The 27547-nt window shown below is 40.4% G+C and overlaps 1 protein-coding gene across 3 annotated transcripts; it reads left to right on the top strand.

Annotated features, from left to right (window-relative positions):
• Positions 1-265: 265 nt before the first annotated feature.
• Positions 266-27337, top strand: CCDC198 (coiled-coil domain containing 198). Of its 3 annotated transcripts, none has more exons than XM_065941315.1 (6): positions 266-659; positions 5137-5219; positions 16650-16736; positions 17835-17933; positions 18881-19040; positions 25692-27337. In XM_065941315.1, the coding sequence occupies exons 1-6, from the start codon at positions 437-439 to the stop codon at positions 25919-25921; spliced, it is 882 nt and encodes a 293-aa protein (XP_065797387.1). In that variant the 5' UTR covers positions 266-436; the 3' UTR covers positions 25922-27337. The 3 variants fall into 3 exon arrangements, with proteins under 3 accessions (XP_065797387.1, XP_065797386.1, XP_065797388.1); XM_065941314.1 differs by having other exon boundaries at positions 17832-17933; XM_065941316.1 differs by having other exon boundaries at positions 594-659; positions 5137-5266; positions 25692-27336.
• The last annotated feature ends 210 nt before the right edge of the window (positions 27338-27547 follow it).

The following is a 27547-nucleotide window of genomic DNA, read 5'->3' as shown; positions in this document are numbered from 1 at the left end:
CTCTTCTAAGTTGATAACGCTTACAGATGATGGCTAAAGGTATGCAAAATGAAAGGGTCAAATTGAAGTTCTCTGAGCCTCTGCTCTCCATTTCTGTTAATGGCCTTCCTGGTGTTAGAGACTTGTTTAATGATCAGTAGTGGTTTCTCTTCCTACCACTGAGTGTTTCAGAAAGTAGCATAACCAAGTCAATGTTTAACTGGATTCTTTGGGTCTGAAATGGCCAAGTAGGAGTTGAAGGGAAGTCTCCATAGAAACCAACCTCCCAGGAAGTGGCCAAGGGTTAGTGCGAAGTGAAATAAAGCTACACAGATGTCATGAAGGGAAGAAACACTTTGGAGCTGGGCTAACTTCAGAAGTTCCTTGATTAAAATAAGCCAGTCTAAAGGCCTCAAACCACTAACCTCATGGTTTTACGGAGTGTCTTTAATGTGAAATGGGCCTGAGTCACTCTAAGCCTCACCCAAGGGTGACCAAGGTAGTGCCTTTGCAAAACAAAGAGGAAGAGACTCCCCTGGCCGGCCCTGTGGACTTCGCATTCACTCAGAGTCTGGAAGAAAACAGTTTATATTCATTGGCAAGACGGCACGACCAGAATAAAGCTTTCGAAGGGCAGTTGCCGCCTCTACGAGAGACCTGGTGTGGAAGATATTCTGAAGGTAAATGTAAAACCCAGCAAGAAATTTGTGTGTGTGGGCAAAGGAGAGCTACAGATAGATTAACCTGTCTACCTCTATAATCTAAGAAGTTTCTCAATTATTGAAATATAAAGGAACATTTTTCAACAGGAGATAATGTTTGTCTATTTTAAGTATTCTGAGCACGTTAGAATAGGTGTGCGAACTGGGAACTAAGGGCTTTTCATCATTCCACACGAGAAGGAAATAATCATTTTGTGTCAGCTTGGTTTATAGTCCTTTTGATATTTATACCTAGCTTTGCCAGGCAATTAAAATTCTTTTCCAATAGACCTTAGATATGACAAATACTGTTTCATTCCACTTAAATGAGATGACTATGAGAATAGTCAAATTTATAGTCAGAAAATACATTGGTAAATGCTAGGGTCCAAGGGAAGAGGTGGGAATGGGGAATTAGTGTTTAATGGGGACAGAGTTTCAGCTTAGGAAAGTGAAAAATTTGAGAGATGGGTGATGGTGAGAGTTGCACAACAATGTGAATGTACTGAACTGCATAAATATGGTTTGTATAAACAGTTAAATACGATCAAAAGAGTATGTTTTATATTGTGTGACTTTTACCACAAAAACAAAAAATCAAACAAATCCCATAGATAAAAATGTGATGATTATGATAATCATGCATGTGCATGTCAGTTGGATTTTAAATGTAAATCAATCTCTCCAGTACCATTTCATGCATCAGGCTTTGTTGTTTTGAAAGCAGAACTGTAGGAGTGAATCCATTCTGATGTGCATTTGGAAACCACTCCAAACTGAATTCATTTATTGCAGTACAGATGAGTGGATGAGGCACCCTCTCCCCAACCCCTTATTCTTCATGATCATCTGCAGAACTATGAGAATTTTTCCCATTATGATTGTAAGATCCAAGCCAGAAGTGGCTATAAATTCTCCTGTGGCATTTTACAAGATATAAAATATTTTATGACAACCATGATGATACTTAAACAGATGGTACTTAGACATTCTAACCTGGGAAGACATACATACACATATATATATATATATATGTATATGCAATATATATACACACATACACATATATGTACATTATTTTTTTTCTTTTCTTCAAATTCTATATTATTAACACAAGTAAGTTCCATTATTGGCCACAATATATATATATTGTGTGTGTGTGTGTGTGTGTGTGTGTGTGTGTGTATGCATTCCTTTTTAGTACCTAGTAAGTCTTACCTAGAATGATCTTCATGGCTACTTTCTATAGAACTGATAACCTTTGACTGGTTCTATATAGCCTTTTGTTGTTGTTGTTGGACTTTCTAAGCATGTTAGTAGGAATATTCCTCTTAGTCTCATTGAATAATTAATTTTTTATCTAAACCTTCCATCTAGAGTTTTAAGATTTTGATAACCAAAGGGTAAAAGCTGATTCTAATGTGCTAGAGTCTAACTGGGAAATGTTCTTATTTTTGAAATCACAAAATCACATTAAAAATAAATAACAGTGGAATGGTAAGCATTCTGAACATTATCTTCAAGAGACCCACATTCTAACCCCAGCTTCACCAAATACCAAATAGTATAACTTTATGCTTCATCAGTTTTCTTCACCTGTAAATCAAAGGTAAAAGTAACAGATGCCTATACCACTTCAGGAGAAGCAAATTAATAGGGTGATATTGCCCCAATCATGGCATAAAAATAAGGTGTAGTCACATTGCTGAAATATATTTTGCTGACAATATTTACATTTTTACATCCAACATATTTTGAGTCTTGCTTGATATACTAGCATTCTTGAAAGAAAAGAAGGTCAGAGATATTCTTTAGGTGATCATTCAAATGTTTTACAGATAGAAACACATAATTACCCAGGAATTTTTCCATTTAAAATGCAAAATGAGACTACAGGATAGTCTGCACAACAATCAAAGTCAGAATGCATCCAGATTGTTATGAGGAAAGGACAAGGAGGTCATTCACATAGCATTGGTTATGGTAGTAGTCCCAAGGGCCCAGGCTAATCAAACTGAAAAATGAAATCCATATGGATCTCTTCAGCATCTCTGTTTCCTAATGAACTTCTCTGGCTCCTTAACACTGTAGCCCTGTGTTATTTTATCAAGAATAATATTGATATGTTGTATTAGATTGTATATATGTATTGTGGGAATTCATTTCCCTACTTGCAGTGGGGGAGTGAATTATTTAATTGGGAACATTCAATGATAAGTATTGCATATTCCTATTACACACTTAAGTTCCATTTCTTTATCACCTCTCTAATACCTATCCATCTATTAATCTATTATACCTGAAAAGAGAACTTATTTTCACTTCTTTTTTTTTTAATTTTTTTTTATTTTTCAGTGGGTTTTGTCATACATTGATATGAATCAGCCATAGAGTTACACGTATTCCCCATCCCGATCCCCCCTCCCACCTCCCTCTCCACCTGATTCCTCTGGGTCTTCCCAGCCCACCTGGCCCGAGCACTTGACTCATGCATCCCACCTGGGCTGGTGATCTGTTTCACCATAGATAATATACATGCTGTTCTTTTGAAACATCCCACCCTCACCTTCTCCCACAGAGTTCAAAAGTCTGTTCTATACTTCTGTGTCTCTTTTTCTGTTTTGCATATAGGGTTATCGTTACCATCTTTCTAAATTCCATATATATGTGTTAGTATGCTGTAATGTTCTTTATCTTTCTGGCTTACTTCACTCTGTATAATGGGCTCCAGTTTCACCCATCTCATTAGAACTGATTCAAATGAATTCTTTTTAACGGCTGAGTAATATTCCATGGTGTATATGTACCACAGCTTCCTTATCCATTCATCTGCTGATGGGCATCTAGGTTGCTTCCATGTCCTGGCTATTATAAACAGTGCTGCGATGAACATTGGGGTGCACGTGTCTCTTTCAGATCTGGATTCCTCAGTGTGTATGCCCAGAAGTGGTATTGCTGGGTCATATGGCAGTTCTATTTCCAGTTTTTAAAGAAATCTCCACACTGTTTTCCACAGTGGCTGTACTAGTTTGCATTCCCACCAACAGTGTAAGAGGGTTCCCTTTTCTCCACACCCTCTCCAGCATTTATTGCTTGTAGACTTTTGGATAGCAGCCATCCTGACTGGCGTGTAATGGTACCTCATTGTGGTTTTGATTTGCATTTCTCTGATAATGAGTGATGTTGAGCATCTTTTCATGTGTTTGTTAGCCATCTGTATGTCTTCTTTGGAGAAATGTCTGTTTAGTTCTTTGGCCCATTTTTTGATTGGGTCATTTATTTTTCTGGAATTGAGCTTCAGGAGTTGCTTGTATATTTTTGAGATTAATCCTTTGTCTGTTTCCTCATTTGCTATTATTTTCACCCAATCTGAAGGCTGTCTTTTCACCTTACTTATAGTTTCCTTTGTTGTGCAAAAGCTTTTGAGTTTCATTAGGTCCCATTTGTTTAGTTTTGCTTTTATTTCCAATATTCTGGGAGGTGGGTCATAGAAGATCTTGCTGTGATTTATGTCGGAGAGTGTTTTGCCTATGTTCTCCTCTAGGAGTTTTATAGTTTCTGGTCTTACATTTAGATCTTTAATCCATTTTGAGTTTATTTTTGTGTATGGTGTTAGAAAGTGTTCTAGTTTCATTCTTTTACAAGTGGTTGACCAGTTTTCCCAGCACCACTTGTTAAAGAGGTTGTCTTTTTTCCATTGTATATCCTTGCCTCCTTTGTCAAAGATAAGGTGTCCATAGGTTTGTGGATTTATCTCTGGGCTTTCTATTCTGTTCCATTGGTCTATATTTCTGTCTTTGTGCCAGTACCATACTGTCTTGATGACTGTGGCTTTGTAGTAGAGTCTGAAGTCAGGCAGGTTGATTCCTCCAGTTCCATTCTTCTTTCTCAAGATTACTTTGGCTATTCGAGGTTTTTTGTATTTCCATACAAATTGTGAAATTATTTGTTCTAGTTCTGTGAAAAATACCGTTGATAGCTTGATAGGGATTGCACTGAATCTATAGATTGCTTTGGGTAGAATAGCCATTTTGACAATATTGATTCTTCTTTTCACTTCTTAAAGTTACATTTTTTCTGATTTCTGTTTATTTGGGAGGGATTTCATGAAATTAAAACAAATCAATGTTTCTATTTTCCAAGCCAAATTCTATGTCTGAATAACATTTCCAGCCAATAGTATATTGTTAATTGTATAATTATTCCTCTAAATATTAATTGGGGAGGAAATGAGGAAAGCAGAAATTAAATCCTGAGTCTAGGCTAATATTTTATCATTTGCCATTATGTGGGGCCCCTGCTTTATGTCTTTCATCTTCACATTCAACCTATTGATTAGATATACAGAACTGAAGATACAAAATGGTATTAACAAAGTCTAATAACTAATGATCAATTTAACGTCATAGGAAATTGCTTTTAATGGTTTGTTTTTGTTTCTCTCCAACCCTTCAAGGGCCGAGGGCCATGTATTTTGATTTCCCACTGGAACATCAAGAAACAAGTATTATTAAAAGGCATCCACCCCGAAGACTTCAAGTAAGATGCATTTAAAAGGCTTCGTAAGGAATTTCTTGGATTTAATGGTAATATCCCTTTTTAACTATAATCATGTAAGAGGGATATTGACAATGACTAAGCTAATGAGAATGCTATTAAAGAGAATGCTGTCAGTGCAAACCATATTTCTTTAGGATTTCCTTTTGTAGTGATTTCACTTTTAAGACCACCACCAATGGAAGCGGGTATAGTACCAAAGATATAGGTATGAAGGGACACAAAGGATCTGAATCTTGCACTGATTAATTGAATTGACTGTAGGGTAATCATGGTAACTTGTAACAGTAGCAACTACTATAACTGTCTAATTTCCACCTATACAAATCTGTTACACTCTAGGCAACAATGATCTTTATCATTCATTTAATTATCATACCCCTCAATGAGAAAGGAAGTATTATCCTTGTTTTATACATGTGTTTCAGAGAGTTAAATAACTTGCCCAAGGACAGCAGGGGCCACATATCAACCAGGCCTCCAAAGCCTGTGCTCTTAACCATTGGCATAGATGATCTCTACAGTCCTTCTATCCCTAACCTTTCATCATTCGAAATGTTTAGTTAATGAAATTGAGAACACTGAATTTAAGGCTTCCTAGGTGGCACTAGCAGTAAAGAACCTGCCTGCCAATGCAGGAGATGTAAGAGACATAGGTTAGCTCTCTGGGTCCAAAAGATCCCCTGGAGGAGAGCATGGCGACCCACTCCAGTATTCTTGCCTGGAGAATCCCATGGCCAGAGGAGGCTGGCAGGCTATAGTCCATAGGGTCACAAAGAGTCAGACAAGACTGAAGCAACTTTAACACACTGATTTCAAGGCAGCAAAGCAGTTTTAAATGCATTCACCACCCAACTAATAAAAAATAAATAAATGCATTCACCTTAATAAATATTTAATGAATTCCCTGTAAAGACCTATAAATTTTAAGAACCCTCATCCTAGAAGGGGAAAGAGATCCATCTGGATGGGTCCTTTGAAGTGAGCATCAGCTAAAAGGAGGGTTTGGAGCTCTCTTGTGGGCAGGATCTATCACTGATATTTGAAAAATGGAACTGGACTCAAACTCCACCTGCTACACAACTCAGTCAGGTCTCTGGACTAATCCTAGGGGTATATGAGCTCATTTGTTGGGGATTATTCCTATTTAAGTTGGTTTTTATTTACCTGACTTCTCCAGAAGCTCACAATTATTTGAGTGATTATATCTTTTGGTTACCAAAAAAGGAGGATCTTTTCCCAAAATATTAGAAAGCTAAAAATATTGTTTAGTCGATGGAAAATAAAGTGCAATTCTATCAAGTTGATATATAATTCTTAACATCTTGAGTATATCTCTACCTAAAGTGGCAATTTTAAAACTTATATTTTGTTTCTAAATCATTATAAATCAAAGGCCTCCTTTCAAAGAAGCTCATTTTATATGTTCCTGTGAAGCCTCTAAGCTGAATAACTCAAAAAGAAGATTATTACTATAAACAGTGAAAAATATTTGTGTAGGAGTTTATAGCTCACAGAGTCCTTTTTTATATATATCAACCATAAATAAGCTAAAGTCAGGCTTTGACCTTCTCAAGTCAATCAAACTCAAAAGAGAAATTTGCTATTTCAGAGTCAGACTACATCCCCATATCCCAACCAACCACCTTAAAAATGAAGAATCAAAACAAATTATTTGAGCATAAAAACTACATCTCATTCAGTCTTATATCTTAAGTCACTAACACAGTATGTATCCCTTGTGAATAAATGAATTAATGGACAGATAAATGAATGAAACCCATTATCCTGGTGAGACTTCCCGGGTTGCAATAGTGGTGAAGAACCTGCCTGTGAATGCAGGAGACGTTAGAGATGCGAGTTCGACCCCTGGGTTGGGAAGATGCCCTGGAGATGGAAATGGCAACCCACTCCAGTATTCTTATCTGGAGAACCCCAGGGACAGTCTACAGTCCTTGGGGTTGCAAAGAGTCAGATACAACTGAAGTGAATTAGCACACACAACACATTCCTACTGGGAAAAAAAAAAAATCAAAGTGATCTCCCTACTATTTCATATCTGTAGCATCACTGTATTGGAGGTGAAATGGACTAGCCAAAGCAACCAATGTGATAATTTATAATGATATAGGAGTTTTTTAATGAACTCAAAAGTTGGGAGGCACCTAGACTTCAGGGAAGAGCTATGTCTTAGAATCTGAAAGGCAGAAGAACTCGCTCTCTATGCATCTGCTTTCTCTCTCCTTGCAGGTCAACTTTCTCCAGTCCTCAAGGCTATTTGGTGAAATTTGGCCACATTGAATTTGCATCTCATAGTTCTAGTCAAACAGACAGACTAGTGTGGCCCTCTTGGCTCTAATTCCAAATTCCTGGGAGATTTTAAAAATACTATTGGCTCAGCTTTGCTCGTGATTCTAGCTCTGTTCCAATGAGCTATGACCAGAGAATATGCTCATACATTAGAAGTGTGGGCAGGGGAGTCTCCCTTCCCCCCACCAATTGCTGCTCCGTGTAGATTATAGAGGCAGGTCCCAGAGAAGAGGGAAATCACCAGGAACTTGGCAGACACTCCCAAAAATATCAACTATAATTATCTTCACAAATGAGGCTCAGCACATTTTCCACCACAAATGGATTTTTGAGAGAATAATAAATGCTAGGTTCCCATGACATGCTAATTAATAGCCTAATCCCTGCCAAAGAAAATTATAAAAGTATTTTTAATTATTAAACCAAATCTAATTGCAACCTAAATAATTTGAGTTTCATATTTGGCACACTCCACTTCCTAAACATCTAACTCCTCAAGTAAAGAGCAGGTCTTAACTAAGGTTCTCCAACTTGGAGATACTGAGATCTGAGAAGCTCTGCCAGGGAGCCCTGACTCAAATGTATCTGCCCCACGTCGAAGAGGTGATCATCACCAACCTTTCTGAGAGATTCACCTTCTCATCCAACCATCTCAGGTCCAGCCTAAGGTGGAGATGGTCCTCCACCCCTACCCCATATAGAATTTCCTCAAATGATCTCCTTGGATGACTCCATCATGTCCAATAAAGTGTTAGTTGCTCAGTCATGTCCAATTTTTTTTGACTCATGGACTGTGGCCAGCCAGGCTCCTCTGTCCATAGAATTTTCCAGGCAAGAATACTGGAGTGGTTGCCATTCCCTTCTCCAGGAGATCTTCCTGACTCAGGGATTGAACCCAGATCTCCTGCATTGCAGGCAGATTCTCAAAGATTTGCTTAAATCTCACTTTTCCTTTAAGGCTTATATGACAATCTGTTGACAACTGCAGCTCTTACTCTGATACTCCTGATTCCCTTGACTCTTCATTGTCTTTTCTCTGGAGCGCTTATTTCCCTCTAACACACTAAGCAATTTGCTTACATATTAGGTTCATTGTGTGTTTTTTCCACCACCTCCCATCCCCTCATATTCCACCCCAGTGCTAGAGTATAATCTTCACAGAGGCAGGGATTTTTGTCTGTTGTCTTCACTACATATCTAAGTGCCTAGAGCAGTAGCTAGCACATAAATGGTAATTTATAAGTATGCGTTGGTCAATGTTGAAAGAATGAATGGAGAAGAGAGAAAGATGACATAAACCTGGATAATTCATTACACTGTTTGAGGTCTTAGATAATTTGTCACAAACTTATTCTCTCTCCTTAACTTTTCTAATCCTTTGCCCATTTTCTATAATCTCTTTCTTTGATAGGTGAGAGTTCTTTGTATACTTTAGATCTAGTCCGTTGTTACTTATATGTGTTGCAAGTATCTTCTGTCTATGGTTTGCCCTTTCATTTTGTGTGCATGTGTGTGTTTGTGTGTACACAAAGAGTTTGATGTTGTCAAATTTCTCAATCTTTATCTCTGTTTTCTATCTCATATTTTGAGATATACATATATATATACACACACAGAAGTATATTGCTGAATTTTATATGCTTAGGGTTTTTATATATATTTTCATAAGTGGAGTTCTATAATTTCTTTATATATTTTTCCAGCTTTTTTCCCTCAAGGTTATACTAGTTTTACAAAATGAATTGATTATCTTTCCCTCTTTTCTGTTCTCTAAAACATTTGCTTTAACATAGTTCTTATCTATCCCTTAATAATAAAACGGGCCTGGTGTAAAATAGATAGCTAGTGTTGTATATAGCACATGGAGCTCAGCTCGATGCTCTGTGAAGACGTAGAGGTAGAGTGGGAGGTGAGGGGGGAAGGCCAAAAGGATGGGGATATATGTATACATACAGCTGATTAAGGCTTCCCTGGTGGCTTAGTGGTGAAGAATTTGCCTGCCAGTGTAGGAGATATGGCTTCGATCCCTGGGATGAGAAGACCCCCTGGCAGAGGAAATGGCAACCCACTCCAGTATTCTTCTCTGGGAAATCTCAGAGACAGAGGAGTCTGGCGGGCTACAGTCCATGGGATGGCAAAGAATCAGACACGATTGAGCGACTAAGCACATATGCATGCAAAACTGATTCACTGTTGTACAGCAGAAACTAACCCAATATTGTGTAGCAACTCTACTCCAATAAAAACAAAAAACAGACCTGTGAAACCATTTTTGATCACCTAGAATTTGGTGGAAAGTGAGAAGCTTTTCTAGTAACTTCATTAGTAAAAGAATGGTTCTTAGTTGATTTGTTATCTTATTTCTTCCTGATTTAACTTTTTAAATTTATATTTCCCAGAAAACTATCCATTTTTCCAAGCTTTTGAATTTATTGCTATAAAGAATAACATCTTAGCTTCTTTTATATTCAACTTTTTGAGAATATCTGTAAAACAAATCTGGCTTACACTTTGATACAGCCCTTGGACTGGGTAAAGAGGTGAGAACAGCTCAGTCCCTGAGTTTAAACCAGGAGCCCGGCTCTACATTTCCTTCTTATATGAAGCATTTTTTAGGTCTCTTTAGTCTATGGAAATAACTTACAGCCAACAGGAGCCCCAAATGGCTTATGAATCAGCTTCCCCCAAGTTTTCTGTTCTGCTTTCTGATCTAGAGAGGTATTTATCTTGTATTAAAGCCTGACCACATCTTTTTGGTTTATGTTTTATTTTTCACCGCCAGATATTTGAATCAAAACTGAAATGTGAACTCATTGCAAAGCCTTGACCAGAAATTCCGCCTTGGCCTGACGATTTCTTGCTCCTTTGGACAACTTTACCTTCCTTCTAGAAACTTAAAGAACATATTCTTAAGTCATGATACCAAACACACTTTTCAGTTTCTTCCAGTTGATCCTGCCACCTTTGTCTTCCTGCAAGTAAACAGAAGCAACCATCTCAGGTTGGAGCTTGTCAGCAAGCTCTGCGACTTATGCTTGATGTAACCTCCTTTCCTGAATCTCCTAGCTGACACTCCACCACTCATTATCCTGACCATTTGTTTTATTTGAGAAGCTGAATAATCCAGAAATCTTTAGACTTATCATTTTTTATATCATGAATTTTAAAAAGGCATCATCCTACCAATTCATCAGTAATTCCTCCCATTGTATTTTCTCTAAAGATGATAAAGGGAGGCATCTTGCTTTCCAGGCAGGGGGAAAAGAACACTGATATGAACCCAGAATTCTGAGGCAATTTCAGTTGACCAGTTTGTTGGGAGAAGCTAGCTTTCCAGCACTTTTTGTTCTGCAGTGCTTCTCAGGCTAAGAGCAAGCGATGGAACTGAGGGATCCTGTTTGCAGTGTCAGCTGCTGCCATCTAGTGCCTTTTGTGGGAAACGGCGTTCTTCAGGTTCTTTTCACGGCCTCAGAGTAATTGCCTACAAGGAGTACTTAAAGATAACTACTACCACAGAGCCCCGGTTTGAGTTTCCTGAGGCATACAGCAAATTCCCATTGGCTGTAGGGCAACGTAAGTTTCCAAGTTAGTCTTTCCATACATCTCACCCTCTCCTCCCCTCTCCCCATGTCCATAAGTCTATGTCTGTTTCTCCACTGCTGCCCTGAAAATAAATTCTTTAGTATCGTTTTTCTAGATTCCATATATATGCATTAGAATATGGTGTTTATCATTCTGACTCACTTCACTCTGATAGGTTCTAGGTTCATCCACCTCATTAGAACTGACTTGAATGCATTCGTTTTTATGGCTGAGTAATATTCCATTGTATATATGTACCACAACTTCTTTATCCATTCATCTGTCAATGGACATCTAGGTTGCTTCCATGTTCTAGCTATTGTAAATAGTGCTGTAATGAACAATGGGAAACATGTGTCTTTTCAATTCTGGTTTTCTCAGGGTATATGCCCAGGAGTGGGATTGTTGGGTCATATGGTGGTTTTATCCCTAGTTCTTTAAGGAATCTCCATGCCATCTTCCACAGCAGCTGTATCAACTTATACTCCCACCAATGCAAGAGCATTCCCTTTTCTCCACACCCTCTCTAGCATTTATTGTTTGTAGACTTTTTGAATGGGATGGGGAGGGAAAAGGGAAGGAGATTCAAAAGGGAGGAGATGTATGTATATATATGTGTGTGTATACATATATCCCTATGGCTGATTCATGTTGAGGTTTGACAGAAAAAAACAAAATTCTGTAAAGCAATTATTCTTCAATAAAAAATAATTTTTTTTAAAAATTGGAAACTAAAAAAAAAAAGAGATAACTACTACTTAACCATTATCACAACTGTGGCTCCAAAGAAAATGAGGCTGAAATCAGAAAAGTCCACAGAGTATATGATTCCAACTAAATAGAAAACTGTGCAGACAATAAAAATATTTGTGGTTGCCAGGGGGTTGAGGGGAGAAAGGAATGAATGGGCAGAGCACAGAGGGTTTTGGGGGATAGTGAAATTACTCTCTATATGATGCTATAATGGATACATGTCATGATACATTTATCCAAACCCAGAGAGTGTACATCAAGAGTAAGCCCTAAAGTAAACCATGGACGTTGAGTAATAATGATGTGCCCATACAGGCTCATTAATATAGCACTCTGGTGAGAGATGTTGATAGTATTAAGGTTGTGTGTGTTTGGAGACAAGAGTATGGGAACTCTGTACTTTCTACTCAATTTTGCTGTAAACCTTTCTCTCTCTAAAACATAAATTCTATTAATTAAATATATATGTGTAAATAATATATAAAATGTTTAATATATATACAAATATGTAAAATACACATTTGTATCAGTATATAAAAATATTATATATACAAATATATAAAACATATATATACACATTGGTATCAATATATGTATTATATATGTGTTTTACACATATGTATATAATTGTATATTTCATTGTATATATGTATCATATCTTGTATATATGTGTCATATCTTCTTTATCCATTCCTCTGTTGATGGACATTTAGGTTGCTTCTCTGTCCTGGTTATTGTAAATAGTGCTGCAATTAATACTGGATTGCATGTATCTTTTTGAATTATTGTTTTCTCTGGGTATCAGAGAAAACCATGGTCTAGCTATATGCCCAGAGAAAACACACAGACACACACACATATATACATATGCATATAAAGAGTTACAAATACCTTACATCCTCAGGGAAACCTGTCAGTTCTCTACTATGGCATCAGTGACCTAGGACAAGGAAAATTCTATTTCTAGGCATGCTGAGTGTTTGTGAGCACCCTCAAGATAATAAACTATTTCTTTTGCAGCACGATTTGGACGCTATATATATATATATATGTTTGTATGTCCCTTCCTGCCAGGACATATCCCAGACTGATTGAATCTCAATCCCCAATGAATAGCTTAGGAATTTTACTTTGATTCCAGGAGATTCTGATAAACCAGGTTTGGAAACAAGTCTGAAGAAAGTAACATAGGAGCTAGCAGTGAACAGACCTGGGTTTGAATCCCAGAATCACCACTTTCTAGCTCTGCAAAATTGCACAAGTCACTGACCTCTGTGAAACAGGGAGTAACTGTAATTATCCACAGGGTTCCCATGAGGATTGAATGACACTGTGAGCGTGGCATGATGGACAGCGGCGGCTGCAGACATAGGGGCCTAATCACCAGAAAGAATCCAATCTTGAACCAAGTCCAGGGATGGCACAAACATTTTCTCTGTGCCCTTCCCAACCCCAGAACCCCCCTCAGTCATTGCTGAGTCTTCCTCCCATAGGTGCTGCAGCATCCCTTCCCTGAGAGTCCCTCCCCCTTCCTTCTCTTCTCCATCCTCAGTCCTTCAGGGCTCTGACTTGATCGGCAGCAGGTCTCATTTACCCTGCATCTTCATGTTCTGCAGAGTTGAGAGCCAAGACAACAAACAAACCTCTTTCTAATTAATACTGATTACCTCTCATTATCTCCTTGCTAAGTTAATATTAAAAAAAAAAATCCACTTCTTCACTGAGGTGAGAATAAGACAGAACTACTTCCTTCCACAAATGTAAATGGCCTGGAACTTTTTTTTTTTGGGGGGGGGGGGGGCATGTGAGATCTTGAGCTCTTCCCCCTTTGTCTCTCCTCCCTGTCTTCACATCCTTTGCTCCTTTTCCCTTCCTTGTCAGGTCAGCTTCGGGCTGCTCTACCAGAAAGGTCTGTGGTGGAGAATGGTGCAGGCCCACGTCGTGCCCTCCATTATGGGTGCTCGACAGCCATTTTCCATGATCTGTCCCTCTCTTTTCACCCTGGTCACCTTGAAAACCAAACTATCTTTCAGGCCAACTCCTTGATAACAGAACCAATTAGATTACAATGGAAAATGCTTTCCAAATATCTTAGGATTTGCCTATAGGGTTGGACGAAGGCAGCAGTGGTGCTCACACTGTTTTGTTTTTTTCTTTGGCTACACCAGGTCTTAGTTGCAGCATGCGAACTTTTAGTTGCAGCATGTGGGATCCAGTTCCCTGACCAGGGATTGAACCCCGGCCCTCTGCATTAGAAACATGGTGTCTCAGCCAATGTCCCGCTCACGCTGTTTTCTGTGGCATGGTGTCCTGGCTTTTCTCCCACTTCCCAGGCTGTCACTCCTCAGTCTCCTTGGCCAGTTCATCCCCATCCATCAGCCTCTCAGTGTTGGAGCACCTGAAGTCTGCAGTCCTTGACTCTGCCCTTCTCCCTCTGGACGTCACTCATCTTACAGTTTCAAATGAAAAGAGTGAGAAGAGCAGAGCCAAGGACTGGCTACTCAGGGATGCATCTCTACCCAGGGATGGTTCCTACGCACGCACCTCCACCATGAGCCTCCCCCTCTACATTCCACCCAAACTTGGCCTTCTTCCAGGATTCCCCATCTCAGAGAATGACTGCACTATCCATCCCTTGTATTGATGTCTGTGGACACGTCACTCTCCTTCAGTAACCATCACGAGTCTTGCTTGGTCCATTTAAAATATTTGTAGACCCCATCAATCTCCCCACATGAACCCCCAACCCATCATCTTTGTCCTCCTAAATGCTCAACCACATCTGTAATTGCTCTTCTTCAGTCCAGTCCCCACACTGCACTAGAGTGATCATTTTTTAAAGCTAGTGTCGTCATGTCCCTACTTGGCTCACCATGTGTCAGTAGCTGCCTGCTGCTCTTAAGAAAACACTGCGCTCATGATGCCCCATCAGGCCCTGCATGACCTGATCCCTGTGACCTCTTTAACCCCATTTGAGCCACTCTTCCTCTCACTCTCAACAACAGCCAACTGACTTCTTGTGGTTCCTTCAAGAGATCATGCTCTCTGGGCTGTTGCTCATGTGGTTCCCTCTGCTTGGGACACCTCATGCATGCTAAGTCACTTCAGTCGTGTCTGACTCTTTGTGACCCCACGGACTGTGGCCCACCAGGCTCCTCTGTCCATGGGATTCTCCAAGCAAGAATATTGGAGTGGGTTGTCGTGCCCTCCTCCAGGGGATCTCCCTGACCCAGGGATCAAACCCCAGTCTCTTATGTCTCCTGCAATGGCAGGTGGGTTCTTTACCACTAGCTCTACCTGGGAAGCCCGAGTCCCATGAAAACTCCCAGCCTCCCAATGTCTGCTTTAAACTTACTTCCTTGGGAAACTTACTTGGACTGCGTCCTGGCCCTTCTCTCCCTTAAGTTAGTTTTCTAGGGCTGTAATAATAGTATAACAACTGTGTGGCTTAAAACAACAGAGATGCATTCACAGTTCTAGAAGCTACAAGTTCAAAATCAAGGTATAGTCAGGGTTGGTTCCTTCTGAAGGTTATGTGAAGAGTCTATCCCGTGCCTCTCTCTCAGCTTCTGGTGGTTTGCTGACAATCTTTGGCATTCCTTGGGGTGTTATAGCAGCACCCCAGTTGCTGCTTTATCTTCACATGGTGGTCTCCCTGTGTGCATGTGTGTCTAAATTCGTCCCTTTATGGAAACATCAGACATACTGGATCGAAGGTTCGTATTCTGGGATAACCTCATCTTCCCTAAATCCACAAGGATCTTATTTCCCAATAAGGTCACACTCTGAGGTACTGGGGGGTTAGCACATATGAATTAGGGGGTGGGGACATAATTCAACTCATAACACCCCTCATTTCCAAGGTGGAGTCCTCCAGTTATATATTGTCATGGTCCTATCCTGCATTTATCTGCAAAACACTGATCACACAAGCAATAGTGTATTTATTTCCCCATAGATTGCAAGCGCCATGAGGGATCATGCCCATTTTTGTTGACCACTGCAACCTCTGTCTGGCCTGTAGCAGTCATTTAATAAATATTCCCAGAGTGAACCAATAAATTCTGTGATCATCCAGATTGCTGACTGCATCTGAACGTGAGGAGATCGGCCTTTGTTTCCCAAGCCTACCTAGCTACTTCCTAGTGCTCCAGCTCCTGGGGCATTAAGTTATCCGAGACAAGTAGAGTTGGAGGCAGATCACAGATCATCAGTTGCTGCCTAGCCTCAGTGACCTCTTGAGACTCCAGCATCATCTCCCTGTAAAGCCAAGCCCCTGTTGGAAAAAATCCATGTCTAAGATTTGTTAGCATATTGTACTTTCATTTTCCATGTGCCTCATAAGCACCCAGGACTATTACTGAGAAGGCTGAGCTTCTCTGGGGATCTTGAAAGTAGGCCACTCTGCTAGGACTGGAATGGTTTAGCTGGGTGGTTAAGGAATGAATAAAGTAAAAGAACTTCTGGGGCCTCCTTCATCTCTAATAGTCCAAGACCCTTGTTGTTTGATGACTGTGGACGTGGTCCCTCAATGCAGATAGAAAAGGGTTCTTAGTCCTTTAACTCTCTGACCAGTACTTAGATCTCGTGGCCACTGGCAACAGTACGCTGAAGAACCCAGGTGGGGCTGTAATCCTGGTGAAATAACCTTCCCTGTGCTCTCAGGAATGCTTGCAGAGTGTTAAGATAAAGCTTAAGTTCTGGTTTTTATGTTTCATCATCTCATGGAATGAGGAATGTTGATTGCTCTAAATGTTGGACTTTTAGAAACTTGAACCCATTGACCTGCCACACGTAATTACTTCTGAAAGGCTCCTGAACCAGCAAGAAGCCAGGAGGACTCACAAAGCAAAGGTGAGCAAACCCTGGCGAGGGAGGGAGCTGAGGGGCCATCCTTTTCCTGTCCTCCCTGCACAGAAGACTTCAGAGGAGGAGCAAACTATTAAGTAATGCAGAGTTAGAACTTTCTAAAGCTATCCATTCTCTCCTGGGCCTGCCTCCAACTGGAGATTACTCTTGCCTCTCAGATGAAATCTGAGCCCTTCTCTGTTACCTGGTGAAAACAGAGAGATGTTGATGAGAGAGGGGAATTTTATTGGGAAATTGGTGATTCTTAAAGTGTTATAATTTGTGAACACTTTCCTCTCCTGATTCATTTCAGAGTCACCTAGAAGCTGCTGTGTGGCTGACTATTTGATAAAAGATGTACAGCTACTCTTAGACCCTCAAGGCCATGTTTATGATGCTGACAAAACACCTGCAGAGATGGGCCCCTCCCCAAGGCTCACAGCTGCTGACACAGACACTGTCCACAGGGCAACAGAACGGGGATCACTCAACACATTTGGCTGCCATGTCTCTCACCCTTCCTGGCCACCCCCTGACTGCCCTTAATAACTGTCTACATCGTCCTAGTGGAGTTTTTGACACACCAGGGAAGATCACTCAAGTCCTAAATAATCAGTTTTCAATCCTTCCTAAACTACAGTGTACAGTATTGGATTATGGGGGTATACCCTACATAAATAGGTTAGCATCTCTCTAATGTCAGAGTCAGACAACTATTCCATGGCAGAGGAAGCAGAGAGAGAGAACCAGGTTCTCACCAAACCAGAACACATTTCTGGAAAGATAGTTAAAGCAGCTGTTGATACAGAAAGTGACATCTTGTCAAAATGAGATATAGAAAGATATTTCCATTCAAAGTTTGCAAAACTCTACAGGAACCTTAAAAACAAGATGATACACATAGCAGATTGCCCCTTCGTTCACTGATAGCTTCACTAAGGACTGGTCTGGAAGTTGCAATGGCCCATCTTTGATGTCACAAGAGATCTCTATGGATTATGACCGATAAACAAGATCTCACTGTTCCAAAATGGATTTCAAGTTTTGGATTGCAGAGTAACCAATTACACCCCATCCTAACAAGTGTGTCATCTTTCATAGCAGGAACTGGAAAAGAAGATGCAGACTCTAATGTATCCTTCTGGGAAAAGACAATATTTACATAAGATGCAAATGCTAGAAATGAACCGTAAAAGACAAGAGGTAAATATGAGGAGAAGAAAAGAGTCGTATTTACCAAATGTATGCTACATAATCGCTGTCCTGGCACATGAATATGTTAAGCATTCATCTCCAGACCTTACCTAACATTTTAAATTTAGTTACTGCAGCCAAAGTTTCCTCTACTGGGATTGAGAGGAAAACAGCAGGATCCCTTCTGCTACCAACTCGGTGGAGTCTTTTCTCTGTGTTCCATCCTCCCAAGGATGCATCTGTGTCTCAAGTTTCCCTTTTTCTAACTGTTTCTTCTACCACATTCTGGCTCCAGCAGGAAAATGAGGTTAGATAATTTTTCCTGGTTTAATTAAAAGAACAGAGGGTGAATCTGTCTGTATTTTGGATACTTGTACCTAATGAGCAAACATGCTTGCATACTCAATCATTCAGTTGTGTCTGACTCTTGGCAACCCTGCGAATTGTAGTCAGCCAGGCAATTCTGTCCATGGAATTTTTCAGACAAGAATACTGAAGTGGGTTGCCGTTTCCTCCTCCAGCATATCTTCCCAACCCAGGGATTGAAACCTAGGCATCTCTCTATAATTTAAATCATAGAATCATTTGATAAGGAAGATCTCTTGTAATAAACCCCTTTACAATCATGTTTGCTATAAATGTCATATTCCAAAGTCCTCACTCCAGTGAATAAGCCTGAAGTCCCTGTCTTATTCAGTTCCAAATATATCAGATGGCCTATGGAGAAATGGTTTCACAAAGGTCCTCACCGTTTTGAGACTACCAGCATGTTCCTATTTCTCCTAACAAACCTGCACATGAAGAAAGTTTCCATATCTTTTAAGAGGAATAAGAGAATCATGTTCTATTTATCTGTCTACAGATACATATACAATTTGTAAAGCGGCTGATTTGTTGACCTATTCTGGTGAAGGTAGTGTGAGCGGAGAACACTAACACTAGCTCGTCAATTTCAGGCCCAAGCTGAACTGAAGAAAAGTCTTCACAAGGAGGCAAGAACTAGTAAACAGAAACAGAGGGATCATAAAGCCAAGAAAATCCTTCAAAGCGTCCCAGGAAATGATGATGGTGACTTTCTAACCTTGTTGCCTGATGAAACCTTGAACAGAAGTCTAGGTGAGTCATGTAATTTTTTTTAGTAAATAATATATCAAGCATTATTAAAACTTCACCAAATAAATGTCTGATATGGAGTGGGAAAGCACAGAGCTGCCCTTAGGTCCCTGTTGATATTTTAACTCCTGGACTAGAATGGGCCTGTTGTCATGTTGTTTGGGATGGCTGAGAAGAATAAGACTTCAGCGCTGAGGTGAGATCTCTTTTTAGAAACATACTGCACTTTACATGCATGATTACAATCCTTGCACGATCCCCAAGAGGTGAAAAAGCAAAAGGGCCTCATTTTGTGGTTAAAGAGAGTGAAGCACGTGGAGTTATCAATACATTAAACAGCACCTTGGTATCAGTCAGTTTGTGACCACAGGCAAAAACTCTCTCCTCACCCACCGACTCCCCTGCAGCCCTCTTCGGCACACTCAATGTCTAAAACTACATCCAGCGTCACCGCCCTCTTCAAACTTGCTCATGCCACCTCCCCTGTCTCAGTGGGTGTGGCCTCCATGCTGTCACTCAGGCCAGAGATCTGGCACCTTTCCAGCCCTGCTTGCCCCCTCTCCTGGAAGATGGTCAGTCACCTAACGCTGACGGTACCCCCATACCATTCCCCATGCCCCTCTTAGGTCAGTATGTCCCACCAGGGCTATTGCCATAGCCCCCTGACTGCACTCCTACCTCAGGTCCTACTTTCCTTCCATCAACCCTTCACCTCGGTGGTCCCCAGACCACCAGCACCAGCACCACCTGGGAACCAGTCAGGGCTCCAGGCAGAGCAACTGAATCAGAAGCTGTAGGGAGGGGGCCCAGCAGTCTAACAACTCCTCATCTTCCCCCCATGATTCTAACACCTCTAAAGCTGAAGAACTACTGCTCCACTTGGTGATCAAAGTGCTGTCCACAGACCAGCAGCATCTAATCACCTAGGAGTTGATTAGAAACATAGAATTTCCGGCCCCATCCCAGACCTGCACAATCAGGACCTGAATTTTATCAAAATGATTCTCAAGCACCATAAAGTTCTAGAAGCACTGAACTATTACCAGGATAATCTTATGAAATGCCAATCTGACCACATCACCCTTGCACTTAAAAAGGAATCCTTCAGTGAGTCTCCATCAGCCTGAGGACAAAGCCTGAACTCCTTACCCTGGTACCCTAAGCCTTCAGAGTGTACACTGCCTACCTTTCTGGCTTCATCTCCTACTATTATCATGCCCAGTTCCCATACTCCAGCCAGGCCAGGTTGCCCAGTGGCCCCAGATGGCTCTGTGATTTCCAACAGACATTTGTATTCACAAACTCTGTGCTGTATCACCCCATCAGTTAGAGTCTCATTAAGTCTGCACTGTATGTACTCTCCCGGAGCAAGCCCATCACTGCATATACAGGTACTGTTCACACATACAGAGCTCGCTGTGCTCTGGGCCAATCCCCTGTCAGCAGGACTGAGCGCTGACAGAGCAACAGAAATGCTGGCTGTTTCTCTGGAGGTCTCGAGCTTCTAAGATGCAGTCCAGCTGAAAAAGATACAAGATACCTAATCAGTGAGTTAATTAAATAAGAAAAGGCTGAATAATTGAAAATCTACTTGGAGAATCTATCTAACCTATACTCCCAAGTTGCAGGATGAAATCTGGTGTGTAGTCACATAGATGAACAACTTTTACCATTTAAAAATATTGACAAAACCACCAAGAAACATACCTCAGCTAAAGTTGAACACTTTGAGTCATTGCTTGAGATCAGGCTGGGAAAAAAAAAACAAAAACAACAATGCTGGCAAAGTCTTTGGAAGACTGTGTTACATGGAGAAGGGGAGTTCTCCTCTGCCTTCCTGATATATTTTTTTAAACTGCTTCGTTTTATTCCAGCTAAAGTTTCTCAAGTGCTTACTCTAAGCCAGGCAAAAAGGTCCACCCTTAACATGAATTACTGCATTTAAGCTTCACACAACCTCTAAGGCAGGAGTTACTATTAGTTCCCATGTGACAAATCAGGATTCAAGGCCAGGTCTTTCTGACTCCAAAGGGTGCACTCCCACCCACCCCCTCAGTTAGCCTCATCAGGGCTCTAGTGGCCCAGTACAACCTTGGGAAAGTCTGCAAATGCAGTTTGTGATTCCCTCCACCCTCTCTCTCAAAAGCAGGCTTCCCTCTGCAAAGCCTGTAGAACTCACCACTCTGTAGGCATACATTCAAGCAGTGATTCCTTTTTACTTATTCTTAAGTAGCATCTTTGATTTCTTTCTCTGCTTCTGAAAGCAGTTTACTTTGCTTTCTCCTAAAATGGAATGTAGTCAGATCATAGACTTCCATGGGCATTCTACTAGTCAGGGTCTGGTATCTCTTCATCTAGCTCCTCTTATTTAAGGCTCTATTTGTTCACTTTTGTTCCCTGTTTTGGAAGGGAGGATGAGAGTGTCAGGTCCATTGTGAGGTTAAAAACCAGTTTTTGTTTTTTCACTGCTTCTTTAAAATGAAATCATGCATGTTTTGCATATATTTTACATATACTTACAGAGTAAGTTACATGTTGTGCTGCGCTGTGCTAAATCACTTCAGTTCTGTCTGCTTCTCTGCGATCCTATACCTTTCCAGGCTCCTCTGTCCTTGGGATTCTTCAGGCAAGAATACTGGAGTGGGTGGCCATGCTATCTGTGTAATATGTAATGATACATGACTTATACAAAGTGAACATCACCCTTTCAGGCAGATAATTCTGCGAGTTTTAACATATTAGTGTGGCTCCTACCCTTTCCAGAAGCCATGATATTAATCTAGAGAGGAGAAAAAGCTCTGGACTTGTAATCAAGATCCTTTATTTGAATGCTGACAGTACATTATTCAACAGAAGCTCCGTGAGAGCCAGGAGCTTCTCTTATTACTAGAACAGTATCTGGTACTAGTAGCCTCTTGATAGATATTAACTATATATTTGTTCATATAGCTTTATTCTACAGTTGTCTAACCTCTGTGAACCTCAGTTTCCACATCTGTAAAATGGGAATAAAGCATTAGGTCTACCATGCAGAGTTTATGTAAATTTCAAATATTATAACATGTGTAAAAACACATGTAAAATGTAAAATATCATATGAATATGGACAGAACTGAAGAAATATGAAACTGATGTCTTACAGCAAAAATAAGATATGCTTCAGGGGAAGTGTCACTCTACATACATCATTTGAATGTCACCTTCACAATTCTGGTCTTACCTGGCCACTTGTACTATTATTTACTTAGTATTTTCCTTTAAGGTATCTTGCTTAGTTTTATTTTTAAAATTTATCTTTGTTTGTGAATCAGCTGTGACCTGAAATTCTCATCCTCCTTTCCAGAAGAGGGAACAAAATGAACAAATAGAGGAGCTGGGTGCAGAGGTGTCAGAACCTGACTAGTAGAATGCCCATGGAAGCCTATGGAAGGCTATGCTCCATTTTTAGGAGAAAAAAATGAGTTATGGGTTTGATAGTGGTAACATTTTGATAGTGATAACATTTTTCTAGCATATTATAAAATATATAACCATCAAAAATTTTTAATATTTTGTACGATCCTTGTACTACCTAAATCATTCCCTATTTTTCCCCACTGGCCTCTGTTTCTTTCCTGTCTCAAGATTAACTTTTTGAAATAATTACTTATTTGGCTTCACTGGGTCTTAGTTGTGGCACATGGAATCTTTAGTTGCAGCATGTGGGATCTAGTTTCCTGACCAGAAATCAAACCCAGGACCCCTGCACTGGGAGCGCAGAGTTTTAGCAACTGGACCACCAGGGAAGTCCTGTCTCTCTCCAAATTCATTTTGAAGTATCAGTAGGATACACTTTCCTCTACTCTGCTCACCCAAAATCTATTTAGGTTTTAAACATTGTATTTTTCTTTTTTTTCAAGTCCAGCAGCCATAAAGAATCCAACAGGGTTTTATCAAAGTGTAGTAAGTTTAAGACATCCAGCTCAGAAGTTCTCAAACTTTAATGCTTTCTATACAAAACTTTGTATACAGTGCTTTGCTAGTGACTTCAGGGATTTTCAAGGATAATACTGAACACGTGACTTTTGCCTCACATGCTAACGGAAATATCATAACACCAAGAGTGTTGGGAGACTCAAGCTATTGTTAATGTTATGTTAGATTCCGCCATTACCAGTCTCTTCTTGTTTCTAATTCCCTGCCTCTTGTCCACAGAAAATCCTTATTCTCAGTCTGAGTGATGTTTCTAATATTCTAGGCTCATTTGTAGAGCAGAGATGATTGACAGCTCCACGCCTCAATGAATGAAGCCTTTCCCAGGTCTCAGCTATCAATATTTCCCACCTTCCAAGATTCTCTGATGGCTCACTTGTTCATTCCTTTATTTACTCATTCAACAAATATTTCTGAACCGGGTAGATGTGGTACTTACAATAGCACAGACAATGAACAAAAGAAAGTCCAATGAGAAGATAACTAGAGACCTAGTAATCTGAGGAGTTGGACAGTTTCTATGAGAAAGTGGCATTTAAGCTGAGATGGAAGTAGCTGAATGATGGGAGCAGGTGAGCACATGAGTGTGATGTCCAAGTGCTGGGACATCCAAAACTGTGATCAGTAACAGCATGTACAAAGGCCCTTGAGTGGGAAGGAGCCTGCCAGATTCTAGATACCAGTCAGAGAAGAGAGATTCAGATGGAGAGTGACTAGAGATGGCTCTGGAGGCATAGTGAGGGAACAGAGCAGGCAGGGTCTTATAAATCATGTCAAATAAAGACTTTGAACTCTATCTTAAGATTCAATGGGAAGCCACTGAAAGGGCAGGTTAGTGAACTAACAGGTTTATATTTTCAATATTACTCTGCTTGAACTGTGGTGGATGGGGGGGAGAGGAATGCAAAAGGATGTGGGGAGACAGGTTAGAAGTACACAGCAGTAATGCAAGAGAGAGGTGGTATCTGGACCAGGAGAGAAGGGTGACAATGAGGAGGGAGAGAAAGAGCAAGATACAAGATATGTAGGCACCAGTTAGAGAACAGAGATTCAGATAGAGAGTGATTGGAGATGGCTCTGGAGGCACGGTGAACATCTGGTGGTGAATTATACGTAGGGCATGGAGACAGTGAGGCGGCCAGGAGGTTCTGGGGCGAAGGTAGGACCATGTACTAGGCTAGGGTAACAAGGAGAAGAGGCAGGTTTAAGACAAAAAAAGAAGATGGAGCTGACATATCGCCAGGAGACAAAGAGGAAGAGTCCGGTTTCATTTAAAAAAATGTATCATATTTCAGGAGACAGATTAGGGCTGGAGGCATAAATTAACTATAGTTTTCTGTCACTGCTATGTATATAAACAATGCTCGTAAGAATAACATTCAAGGGGAAAGCAAGGCAGCCCCTCATTGAGACTGAAAGGAAACTTGTGAATCACAAGGCATGAATCCTCACATTGCAATGTTTGATTATCCTTTGTAAAAATATGCAATTTCAGACATCAAGGGCTTAAATAAAATATGCCATAAGATTTGATAAACAATGATCATTCAGAAAATATCCAGAAAGTTGTGGCTGATTCTGCTATACGGGAAAATCTGGACTTTGACCTAGGATGGTTTTCCAAACTTGAGCTCTCTAGTTCTGTAGGTCTGGGACGCAACCCAGGCTACTGTGTTTCTGAAAGTCTCCATAGTTAAATCTGATATGAAGGCAGAGCTGATTGAGGTTCGGAAAATAGAATGGTGTGTGCCTAGGACACAGTAGATGTTCAATAAGTAGCTCCAGGCAACACCATCTGTGCAATACCCTTGCCAAAACAATTTAACCTTAAGTTAATCACAAGGGAACAATCAGAGAAAGCCTAAATTTACGGTCATTCTACCAAATAATTGACCCTGTGTTCTTTCAAATGTCAGTGTTAGGAAAAAGGAAGGTAATGAAGAGGAGAAGGAAGAAAACATCCAGGAAGAGGAGGGGAAAAATCAGTAAGAGAGTGGGGAAGGGGGGGCAAGAGAGAAGGAGGAGAAAAAGGAGAAGGGGAAGAGATGGGGGGAGAAGAAAGGAGCAAGGAAAGGAAGGAAGGAAGGAAGAGAAGAAAGAAAAGGATGGGAGAATGTTCTTGAGTTAAAGGAGACTAAGCCATAAGAAAATGCAACACATATTCCTAGATTAGATCCTGTACTTAAAAAATAAAATGCAAACAGTCAAACAAAAAATAGTTACAAAGAGCATTACTGGGATAAGCATGGATATTTGAATACAGACCATATATTAGAAAACAGCATTGTATCAATGTCATATATTCTATGTGTAATAATTGTATTGTGGCTATACAGGAGAATTGCCCATCTTCTTAGGGGATTTGTGGTGCTATATTTTGGGAGGAAGTGACTCTGCAACTAATTCTCAAGTGGCTCAGCTCAAGACAAGTTTGTGTGTATATGTATACACATATACATGTTGTGACACAATGTTGATGAGCTGGAGTATACAAAAGTGTATTGTACATCTTGTGATTTTCAGAAGAGTAAAAAGTTTTATAAATAGCAAGAAAAACATTCTTAATGCTTACAGAAACACCAGGTGAAATGTGTGTGTGGGTATGTGTAAAAACCTAAGCTTAAACAAATACATCATTGTCCAGGGTAAAAATAAATTACATGGACTTTCAATTCTTTGTAGGAAATACACAGAATGCAGAATTTTTGGAACATCAAGCAAGGAATGACCACTGCCACAGGAAAATTGGCAAAATGGAAACATGGCTCCGTGAACAGGAGGTCCGGGGAGATCTTCTCTGGGACAGCTCCAGCTCTGACTCAGATGAGTCGGGGAAAGTAGAGGAAAGAAAAAGAGCACTGGTGAGGACCAGGACAGAGAGAATCCAACATTTTGACGAGTTTTTTGATTGAGAATAATAATATTTAATACTATTCACCAATCTAGTTACTGAATGTATTGGAAGCTTGCTTTCTTTTAAAAATTCCTCAAGGTAGTATATGAATTATTCTGAGAACACCAATTCACTTTCTTTTCATTTGAAATCCTAAGATTAAAGGTGTGAGATATATTAATATATTAGTACCATATAACCCACTGCCTCAAAACTTAGGGACTTAACTAGCAGCCACTTACTGCCCCACTTTTCTGTGGGTTGCTGGGCTCGGTTGGGTGGTTCTTCTGTTGGTGTCTTTTGAAGCCTTTCATGCAATGGATGGCAGGTAGGACTGAGTCATCTGGAAACTCAACAAGGACACTGACGCAGCTGGAGTTGGCCCCCACTCCATATCATTCCAGAGCCTCCTTACACGGATTTACCAAGTGCTCTCTCCTGAGGGTAGTGAATTTGCTTTTACGTCAGCCCACGGCTCCCAAAAGCAGACATTCCCAGAGGAGGGAGAGAAAGCTGCCAATCTTAACTCTAATCCGATCACAGACACCACACTCTGTTAGCTACTGCAAGTCAAAGGCCAGGTCACAGGCAATGAAAAAGGCGCTATGCAGGGCAGTGATTCCAAAGTGTGGTCTATTGGGGTACACCTTTGAGACATGGCACCCCACCATATCTTTAAAAGCAAACCATATCTTCTAAAACAAACAGATGAGAGAGTAGATTTGATAGAAATAAAAATGACTTTCTAAAGAAAATCACAAGATGCTGCATTAGACACTAAGCTCATTTAACTCACTTTCTTGTGAGTTATAAACTTTTTAATCTCATAACGAAGAGGCTATAAGAAAAATGTAAAGTTATGAAATTAGATGCTTGTTCCTTGGACAGAAAAGCTATGACAAACCGAGACAGCATATTAAAAAGCAGAGACATCACTTTGCTGACAAAGGTCCATATAGTCAAAGCTATGGTTTTTTCCAGTAGTCATGTATGGATGCGAGAGTGGTACCATAAAAAAGGCTGTGTGCCAAAGAATTGATGCTTTCAAACTGTGGTGCTGGAGAAGACTCTTGAGAGTCCCTTGGACTGCAAGGAGATCAAACCAGTCAATCCTAAAGGAAGTCAACCCTGAATATTCAATGGAAGGACTGATGCTGAAACTCCAATACTTTGGCCACCTGATGCGAAGAGCTGACTCATTGGAAAAGGCCCTGATGCTGGGAAAGATTGAAGGCAAAAGGAGAAGGGGGTGGCAAAGGATGAGATGGTTAGATAGCATCATGGACTCAATGGACATGAATCTGAGCAAACTCCGAAGGTAGTGGAGGACAGAGGAGCTTGGCATGCTGCAGTCCATGGGGTAGCAAAGAATTGGACGCAACTTAGCAACTGAACAACAATAAAAAAAAAATGTTAAGTGTGGAAGGTCATTGTGAATTTTTTTTTTCTCGTGTCTTCTTCTTTTTTTTTTTTTTTAATTTTTCAGTGGGTTTTGTCATACATTGATATGAATCAGCCATAGAGTTACACGTATTCCCCATCCCGGTCCCCCATCCCACCTCCCTCTCCACACGATTCCTCTGGGTCTTCCCAGCCCACCAGGCCCGAGCACTTGACTCATGCATCCCACCTGGACTGGTGGTCT

Source organism: Muntiacus reevesi, chromosome 7, assembly GCF_963930625.1.
Source record: "Muntiacus reevesi chromosome 7, mMunRee1.1, whole genome shotgun sequence".
Lineage (NCBI taxonomy): Eukaryota > Metazoa > Chordata > Mammalia > Artiodactyla > Cervidae > Muntiacus > Muntiacus reevesi.
Note: the sequence above shows the minus strand (reverse complement) of the source record. Positions and strands in the feature narration are given on the sequence as shown.